Raw genomic sequence first — 10,380 nt, forward strand, 5'->3', positions numbered from 1 at the left:
GACACAATAACAAAGCTTCAAGACAAAGGAAAACAAAAGATTGATGGAAGTGTTTCAACAAAGAAGAGAGCTTGGATGCCTCTAGGAACTGCAGAGAACAAAGGAATTAGGATTGGGAAAAAGAGAAGAAGACCTAAGAAACAATTATTTTATGTTTTTGAAACCCTAATTAATACTGTTTGTTTTGATTGTTGTGTTGTTATTATCTGTTTGGACCTAACGTGTGGTCCTTTGACATATTTGTTTTTGTAATGGCTTTTGACAGACTTGGGTGTAGGGTTCATGTGCATAGGAATTCTACACCTATTCACTTTTTGTTCAAACATTTGATTATTTAAAGTAATCAACAACCTATATTATTTAAATGACATCATGTTGTTACTATGCTTATTATTAAATTATCACTCAATTTATCTGTTTCCTAGCTTGATTTATGGTTAAATTTCTATGCTTATTTATCATAACATTAAAATAAAAACCACAATAAAAACCAAATGAAGAAATTTATGAAGAAACCACAGGAATCTATGAAGAAAATCACATTTCATATCATTTCATTCATTCCTCATCAAAATACATAAGTAATAGTAGTTATAAAAACTATTGTGTTCAAAATATACACCCCACCACCACCTAACTACCTCTGTTTCCAAAATACATCGCACCACCTATCCAAAGTATATCTTCAAATTAAGCTAACAAAAGTACATCTTGTAAATCAGAATCCCAATCACAACATAAAAACCAAGCTTATACAGGTCCCGACTACGCTTCATGCTCCCTTTTTCTTCTTTCATTTTCTTTAGCTTTGAATTTAGCAAACTAACTCCATTCTTGTGCTTATTCAGCAGCTCACTTATAATGTTAGATTCACCAGTGTCCATTCTTAACTTAACTTAACTCTTGCAACATCACCAGTGTCCTATCATTAACCCATACGTAGTGTCTCTTAAAAAAATCACAACTGAAGAACCTGTATAAGAACAAACCTTCATTACAACAAAAACCATATCAATGTAAACTGAGGAAAGCACTCTTATACTTACTACAAATGAGCATCCCCAAAACTTGCGACCAGATTTCCTTTCAATTCGAGACACGAACAATTTTGCAGGCCTTCCATATGCACAATTAGAATCCTCAACTCCAAAAGTATATTTCTCCGGGTTAAGCACACTCTTAGCTATTTTTTGCTCTGTTTTTTCGACAAGGTAAAGAACAAGGAAGCTTTAGAATCGATTATGAGAGAAAGGGGAACAGAGAATGAATCAAGCCAAATTATAAAAACTAGGGTTTGAAATTAAATTTTTTTTCTAATTTAGAGTTGTTTATTTGGGAGTGAGACACAAATGATTTGCTGACTATAGTAAAATAAATGAGTCAGCAAAATATGTATCAAGTGGTCTGTGGTATTTTATAAATCTAAAAGTCATATTATCAATTAACTGACGGAATACTCATTGGTACTGGCGGAAATAACAAAAATAATAGGATAGATACGAAAATGAAACAAATTAAAAATTTAATACCAAATAGAATCAATTGACAAAGGTTTGCTATGAACGGGACATTTTATCCGTACTTTACTAGTTTGGTAGCCGTTTCAATAAAATAAAACCCTACCTCTCCCTCTATTTACTTACTGAGGAAACAGAAGAAGAGCACAGATTCCACTTCCACCCAGCAGCAGCACAGATTCCAACTTCCACTCAGCAGCAGCAGCAGCAAATCTGATGATTGTGAAACTCATATAACCAGTGCCAAGATTGAGTACTAACCCTTACATTTTTTTTTTTTAAATTTTCAATTAATCCGTCTTTCTTGATTGATTTTTTTTTTTTTTTTTGAATAGAAACTTGATTGATAGAGTGCAAGGGATAGCAGTATAGAGCCTGGTGGCACTGAGGATTAAAGTTTCTTACAAGCAGTAGAAAAAGAAGAAGAAGAAGAATGTTGGACATTAATCTATTCAGAGAAGACAAGGGCCATAACCCCCAGCTCATCCGTGAATCTCAACGTCGCCGTTTTGCCAATGTTAACGTCGTCGGCGAGATCATTCTACTGGACAAGGAGTGGAGGCAGCGTAATTATAATAATAACGATAATACTCATTATTACTCTCTTATTTTTGTCATTTTTACTTTAATTTACTTAATTTATTTACTTTTTCTATGTGTATTAGGTCAATATGAGCTTGATAACCTCCGCAAGGATTTTAATAAGATAAACAAGCTGGTCGCTAAGCTCAAAATTGTAAGCATTTGTTTTATTTTAGTACAATTTGATTTGATTTAATTTAATTGGTTTTTTGTTGCTGTTTCCTTTTCTTTTGTTTTTCTGAATCTTAATTTTGGAGGTTAATGATGGTAAAAATTTGGAAAAAGAAAAGGCAGGTGAGGATGCAACTGAAATGATAAAAGATACAAATGAGAACAAGCGATTGACTGCAGAAAAAGAAGCACAAGTGCAGGAGGCTGCATTAGCTTTGAATAAGAAATTGGAAGAAGTTGGGAACCTTGTGCACGATTCAGTGCCTGTTAGTAATGATGAGGTCTCTGCTAATTGTTTTTTGTTTATTCATGTTTACTTCCCATGCTGGAGTTATTGGAATTACATTTTTTTTCAAATTATTCTACAGGCCAATAATGCTGTAATTAGTGTTTGGGGTGAGAAAAGGTTGGAGCCTAAATTGAAAAACCATGTGGACCTTGTTGAGCTTCTAGGAATTGCAGATACTAAAAAAGGTATACCAAATGAATTGGGTTTTCTATTAGTTCTCTGATTGCTTTTAGATCTATTAAGTTCTTGTGTTCCATATTTATACTACAATGATTCATTTGCATTGACTAAAAGGATCATGGTTTTGCATTTCTTTTTACTGCCATTTTTGTTTTTATTGGATAGTGATGACTCAAGTATTGCATGCAACTTTTCTATTATTTTTTAAATAGATATTGGATCTGTTGTTTAATTTCTGCTGATAATTCTTTTTAGCCATAACCCTGATGAACAAACCATCTCAAAGTAAATTTCTGAAATTAATACCTGTGGCTTGTATTATTGGAGTTTTTCTTTCTCTTTTGTCGGTTCTGTAATATTTAATTCTGATGCTGATGTGCTTGAATGAATAGGTGCCAATGTAGCTGGGGGCAGAGGCTTCTATTTGAAAGGTGATGGTGTACGACTTAATCAAGCATTGATCAATGTTGCGCTAGATTTCTTGGAGAAGAGAGGTTATACAGCCTTGCAAACTCCCTTTTTCATGAGAAAAGACATTATGGCAAAATGTGCTCAGTTAGCACAATTTGATGAAGAACTTTACAAGGTGAAAAAAGCTTTGCCTTGCAATAGTTATGTCCCTGAGACAACTTTTTATGTACTTGTCTATTCTTTTGGTACTGCAATCACTCCAAGATGTTAAGTTCAGTGACTTGATATTTGATAGGTGACTGGTGAAGGAGAGGACAAATATCTAATTGCTACAGCTGAACAACCACTCTGTGCTTATCATTTAGATGATTGGATCCATCCCTCGCAGCTACCAATCAGGTTGTACTTATTAGTGATTGTTGGTCTCTGTGGCAGAAAACAATGATTGATTCTGTTGGTCTCATTAATTTCATTTTTTTGCTAGATATGCTGGATACTCATCTTGTTTCCGTAAAGAAGCTGGTTCACATGGTCGTGACACACTGGGAATTTTCCGAGTTCATCAGTTTGAGAAAGTGGAGCAATTCTGCATTACTAGCCCAAATGGCAATGACTCTTGGGACATGCACGAGGAAATGATAAAGAATTCTGAGGATTTCTACAAGATGGTATGATAGGATTTTCTTGGAAAATTAGAATGTTCTGATGTCTATTGTTTTCTTAATTCTTGGTTTTTGGGAAAAGCATCATTAGTTTCCAATTTGACATGGCTGCCACTTTAAGGACAACCTACCATAAGATTAGAAATTGATATACACAAATCTCTGCAAAAAATAGTTTCTAAAAAACAACACTGGATCCTATAACAAGGCAAGGCCTCCTGGTTGACATGCTAATAACCTCATTTCAATGACAAATTTAAAATAAAGTGGTCTGACAGTTTTCTCCTCAACCAGCTGAACATCCCCTATCAAGTTGTGGCTATTGTTTCTGGTGCTCTGAATGATGCAGCTGCAAAGAAGTATGATTTGGAAGCATGGTTTCCTGCTTCAAATACATACAGAGAGTTGGTCTCCTGTTCGAATTGCACAGACTACCAATCAAGAAAGTTAGAAATACGATATGGGCAGAAAAAGGTAGGTCTTACAAACTAATTTTGTTCATTTAGAATATGACTGCCATGTGTATCATATATTTCTGGCTTATCATACATCTCTGGTAGTGAAACCTTAATTCCGCTCTGATGCCAACACAACTATGGTACTATGAACTTGGATGTGAAGTTCACCTCACCACCAACTAAATAGCCCTTACTATAAAGAGCTCTTTCACTCCATTGCCATTGCTGTCATAAAGTAAGGGCAAACCTAATTGGCCAACTATGGTGGTCATGTCTTGTCTTGGCTTCCCTTTTTGCTAAAACCATTACTATGTTTCACTATCTTTGAAAATGTGATATTTACAATTGTTTGGTTGCACCTTGTTAAGAGTTTAAACAAGGCAGCAAGTTATTTAGCGCTAATAGAGTAGGAAGAGTAGGTGCATAGAAAATAAGAGGAAAAAAATATAAAGCAGATACACACAAAATACTGCACACCCTTTTCAATAGAAATGGACCAAATCTTATGTACTGTATGGCCCAACTTCATGGATCATAACTAATGTTTGGATAGAGAAAAATAGAAGAGAAAGAAAGAAAATAAAGACAATGAGAGGGAAAGAGAAGAGTTGAGATGAGAAGAGAAAGAAGTGAGAGAAGAGTCTTGAGAGATAAATTTCAATTTTAATTGTTATGCATTTGATGATGATCTTTGCAACTCATATTGATATTTCTACACAATTGGTTACAACTACTTTCTTGGGTCATGACAAGTACAAAAGAGGAAATTTAGAAATAAACTAAATACAAGTTGAGTGAGACGCATAGCTGTCCGAGCATGGAGTTAAGCTCCATTGCCAACACATTACATGCTGCCAGGTAAGACTTCAAATCCTGGACAGCAGTAGATTAGAAAAGTGATTTCCTTCTGCAGGTCATCAACTCAAAGATAACAAGAACAGTATTAACTGAGATTTCAGGGATCTTACCCATTTCTTTGCTACTGCAAAGGCTGCAATTGCATACAATTGCAGCACAGATTTTCTAGGAGTGGAGCCCAAAATTTTACTTGATAATTCTTATGGTAATAAAACTAAAAATTGCAATGAAGCATTGTATTTCCTTACATTGCAGGAACCTCATAAAAACATATATTATATATATTTGGTGATGCAATGTTTATCTTGTTGCTTTATATTATCATGATTAGTCATTTTCTATGGACTGCTCAGTGTTCAATATTAATTTAGGAGGTTTTGTTCATGTTTTACCTAGGCTGAAGTTGCTGTAATAGTTTGGTACTTCATGTGGGAAAAATTGGACATTCTATTATATCAAGAATAATAAAGTTTTGTTCATGTTTCAGCTACGCTGAAGTTGTTAGGATAAATTTCGTTCATTATCCCTCAACTTTGCTTTGATGCAGATAATTATCACTACATTACAATTTGTATCAACAATATCAATAAACTTCTATTAGTGTAACAATAGAGAACCTTTTCCAATCTTCTGCTATTTCTCAGGCTAGGGGCTAACTTGGAACCCAGGTTGGCATATATTATCAGTTCCTCGTGCAGTTCTCTTCTTAACCTGGACACTGTCTCTCTCTACCACTTAAATTTCTGCTCCTCTATGTTCTCTCAACTCTAAGCTCAAAATAATACTTCATGCAATATTGTGCACTACATTTGGACAAAAATGCACAAATAATTTGTCAGGCGAGAGAGATCCAGAGCAGTAAGATTAACCTCATTGTTCATTTGATGAAAGAATATGTATCTTGTTAACAATGTAACAGAGAGAGGAACCACAATTCAATCTTCGAGAAATTCATTAATGAGAGCCCTAATAAAAGCCAGTTAGCAGCACAAAATCCCAATTCTCTTCTTCCATCACTTTCACAAGGAAACAAAACATTCTTCAACATTTTTACGCTAAAAATCTATCAACATTCTCAGATTCACTAGCCTCTCTCTCATCAAAGTATCTATCAGAATAATTAGTCAATCAGATGGTAGGTGGTGATCTGGTCAACTCAGGCGAGCCAATTTTACATGGAGTAATTGATGACAAAAACATGTATTTATATTTTTGTTGGGCTTTTCCTATTTCGAGGGTTTCTGGTTTTCTTCAATTATTGTGTTTCCTGCTTCTGTTTTCTCTTTTACTATTGGATTTTCACTTGTTTCTCTGATGGAGGGAGCTTCAATGACTTTAGTCTGAGTGCAAGTAAGATGAGGCCGAAAAGAGACAAACCAAGATTGGAGAAATTAAAGAAAGAGGTTAAATAGGAAATGGATGTTGAGTGGAGATAAAATCTGATCTTAGTTGATTGTCTTTGGAGATAAAGGAGTGACAAATGTCAGGAGAATCAAAATTTCTGTGCCAGAGAGAGAATTCACATGTAGTTGGGAACATGGTAGTCACTATTGTGGCTTCTAGGTCAACACTTTAGAAAAGGACCGTGAAATGAAAAGAAAAAGGTATTCCATTGTTATTCAATACAAGTTTACTGATTTTTATGTTACAACTTGGAAGTTAAGGGACGATTATGTGCCATTATTACAGAGTTGAGGATGGAGGATGAAATTTTAGGGAAATAGCTTGTATGGGAGACCTTCAAAATTAATGAAATTTAATGGATGAATATCAGATAAGTAATAAGAATTATATTTATTTACATTCTGTTATGCTAATTTAGGACCCATTTGATGGGGTGAACTGAAAGTATAAGGGTAAGAATAACAGGATATGAGGAGGTACAAAGCCTAGAATAAACATTGATTTAAATAAAAAATTTAAAGAGTAATGCGGAATTGGATAAAATAAATGCATTAGATTAGAGAAGAAAAGAGAGGTGGAATGGTGAGAAGATATAACATTACTTCAAACAAAGGAAAAACTGTGCAAGTCTCATGCCTGTTGATGGTCATGAAGGGTCTGATGTAAATTGAACTCTGCAGTTCTCAAAACTGTATTGCATGCAGTAGGAACTGTGCCCCTTTTCTAAAAATGGTTTCGTTAATAATTACATCATTGTTAAGTTTCTAATATTCTGTTGGCTGTTTTGTGATTGGTTGCAGAACAATGAGCAGGCGAAGCAATATGTTCACTTGTTGAACTCTACCCTGACTGCAACTGAGAGGACCCTTTGCTGCATCCTTGAGAACTACCAGAAGGAAAATGGTGTAGAGATCCCAGAACCTTTGAGAGGATATATGGGTGGAAAATCTTTTCTCCCTTTCCAGAACAACCCACCTACAGAAGGAAAGGGGAAGAAATCTAAGGCCTAACCATTTGAGTTCTGCAGCCTAGAACTTTAGGATCCAGATTGAAGTCTAAGCAAGCTTGTTATCGTATCGAATCAAATGTTTGGTCAAGATTCAGCTTGATGTTTGTTATCTCATTTCTTCTTGACTATATATACATTAACAAACGTTTGGTCAAGATTCAGTTTGATGTTTGTTATCTCATTTTTTCTTGACTTTATATACACATTAACAAAATCGAATCTCAAGGGGGATATTTTTGTGTCATTTTTGTCAGACTAATGCTTTACGCACGGTCGTAGAAACTCTCTTTAACTGCTGATTGTTTGCTTTTCCTCTTAATTTCTTTTTCTAATGATTGCAGACTCTGTTCAAGCTTTTAGCGTTATCCAACTAAAATTTGTTGGCATCCAAGCACCAGACCCAGGAAAGGCTGCTGTTTGCCGAGTGGAGACTCCCAGTGAAGTGTTGTTTCCAGCATAAAGATGTCTTAGTAAGTCCTTAACTGAGCTTTAGAGACTGGAAATTCCTTTTAGGCTACTTGCTGGGTGAGCTAATCTCCAATGCCCAACATCCATATCATAATGGATGTCAATGTCTACGTATTCTTATGAGATGGAGATGGATATCCATCTCATGTAGGAATGACAATGGAGAGTAACTCAAATCCATTTAAGATATAAATACCTGAATCCCTCTAAATTCCATTTATGAACAAAATCCGATCACGAGTTTGATTTTAATTACTTGTGCAAAATCAGATTCATACTACCCATTGAATTAGTTCAAACCAGTAGATCTGCTAAAATCTGTTTATATTTTATATATGTATAGTATGGAGTCATTTATTAATCTAAATGTTAAATTAAAATAATTAAGATTCATATATCATTTCATTAGATTAAGAAAATGATGAATATGTAATCTAACTAGAATTTAACATGAGAAAAAAAAAAATAAAGAAAATAGGTTACATATATTTTATAGTTCAGTCTTTGGTTATATTGGCTTTCCATAGGGAAACAAAATGAGATTTGACACAGGTTTCCTACTAATTTAACTTTCCTTATCAGTTTATCTTTAAATCTAAAATTTGGACTCCCTTGGCCTTGACATAATTGCAAGTGAGCCAGAAAATTAACATTACAGAGAGCCAAATTTGAAGTTCCTAAGAAATTTGAAGTCTTGCTTATAAAACCACCTCTCTTTTATTCTCCTTATAAAGAAAGGTCCTTTGAGATTTGGGTGGCTGAAAATCATGACATAAGAAGCATAATGAAATTAGTGACACTCAGGAGCAGTAAAAATTAGTAACAAAATATAAGACACAAAAAATAACAATAAATAAAAGAAATAAGACACTAAAAGATTGTAAAAAAAATATATTAATTATTATAAAAAGGAAAAGAAAACAGGTAAATATTCCTAAAAGAAAATATTTGCAACAGTTTTAATGACTTGTAATATAATGGATGTGTCAATAAAGTACACGAATTGAATTGAGATAATTCCAAACTGAAAAATTAATTTCTGTGATACATGAAAAAAAAACACTTAACAGAATAATATACCAAAGGAACACTGATTGACTATATCAGAAACCTATGTTTAAAACATTACACCAACAAAATATAAATTAAATATATGAAGTTTGTTAATTGGGTTAATTTAGTTATTTATTAATTTAATTTAATAATAAATTATTAAAACTTAGTCAAAAGTTTCATTCTATTAAAATTTTTAATTATAAGTATAACTAAGTCTATTTTTAAAAATCAAATTTTAAAAACAAATATTAATTTATTAGTATTATATATATATATATATATATATTTTATAGTACATGCTTGGTTCAATCACAATTTAATTTAAAATTATTCTTATAAGAAATTAATTAGCACCTTAGTTTTTGTATTTACGTTAATCATTTAAGATCATCATTAAAGATTTAAAAAATAAATTAGCAAGCATTAATTTATAATTCAACATAAATTAAATTAATTTTATTAAAATATTAAATACGTAATTGGATGGATTAGAATTACAGTTAAGTATAATCATATTCGAATTGTAAATGTGTTAATTTATTTTATATTAATTTGTAACAGTAAAGTTTTTTTTTTTTAAATTTACTAATTATTTTATTTTTTATTATGTGAACAACAACGAGTCAAGCGATTTATATGCATTGCACATGTATATATATATATATATATATATAATCTTTGTCTGATTTATCTTTTTTGCCTTTTCGAATGGTCTATCAAATATGAATTTTAAATTTAAAGTGGTTAATTGAAGGATTCAAAAAAAAAAAAAAAGAGACATTTCATCGACTATAACAGCTTCAGCAAAACGTCTAATAATTTCGCGGTAATCACTAGGGGTGAGCAACAGTTGGAACCGGTTCGGTTTTAACCAAAAGCTGAAATTTTTGATTTTATAAATCGAACCAAATTAAAATATAAAGTGTAACCGAACTAAACATAAATAATTCAGTTCAGCCGGTAAATCTGTCACGATCCAAATCTGGGACCAGACCGGCACTAGGACTAAAAGATGCATGTGGCTACTAGTGCTCGTAGCAAGCTTAAAATTATACATTCTAAATCAAATTCTCACACCATTAATTATGGGCGGCAGTTTCGAGTGCGCACCCAAGTATTTTCAGCAACTACAAAACTGCAAGACTTTTCAACCTAATAGAGATCACGTTAACTAGTCACAGAGCCTAGCGCAAAGATGAGAATCGCCTCCTAGGTAACCGGGACACTTTTACTATTGAATGACATTTCTCGATTCCATAAGGAAGCTTATGTCACAATCCAAAGATGGATCCGTAAGTCAACTTCTTTATTTGTA

The 10,380-nt window shown here is 33.1% G+C and overlaps 1 protein-coding gene across 1 annotated transcript; it reads left to right on the forward strand.

Moving 5' to 3' along the window:
* Positions 1-1,547: 1,547 nt before the first annotated feature.
* Positions 1,548-7,785, forward strand: LOC8285368 (serine--tRNA ligase). Its single transcript, XM_002514352.3, has 10 exons — positions 1,548-1,770; positions 1,853-2,083; positions 2,183-2,253; positions 2,390-2,551; positions 2,639-2,744; positions 3,132-3,325; positions 3,446-3,549; positions 3,635-3,818; positions 4,107-4,286; positions 7,333-7,785. Exons 2-10 carry the CDS (start codon positions 1,951-1,953, stop codon positions 7,540-7,542), a joined length of 1,344 nt encoding a protein of 447 aa, XP_002514398.2. The 5' UTR covers positions 1,548-1,770; positions 1,853-1,950; the 3' UTR covers positions 7,543-7,785.
* The last annotated feature ends 2,595 nt before the right edge of the window (positions 7,786-10,380 follow it).

This window comes from Ricinus communis, chromosome 4, assembly GCF_019578655.1.
Source record: "Ricinus communis isolate WT05 ecotype wild-type chromosome 4, ASM1957865v1, whole genome shotgun sequence".
NCBI lineage: Eukaryota > Viridiplantae > Streptophyta > Magnoliopsida > Malpighiales > Euphorbiaceae > Ricinus > Ricinus communis.

Coding starts and splice junctions, on each gene's coding strand:
- LOC8285368 (XM_002514352.3), top strand. CDS start 1,951: ATGTTGGACATTAATCTATTCAGAGAAGACAAGGGCCATAACCCCCAG. Junction 2,084..2,182: donor GGACAAGGAGTGGAGGCAGC/GTAATTATAATA, acceptor TATGTGTATTAG/GTCAATATGAGCTTGATAAC. Junction 2,254..2,389: donor TGGTCGCTAAGCTCAAAATT/GTAAGCATTTGT, acceptor GAAAAAGAAAAG/GCAGGTGAGGATGCAACTGA.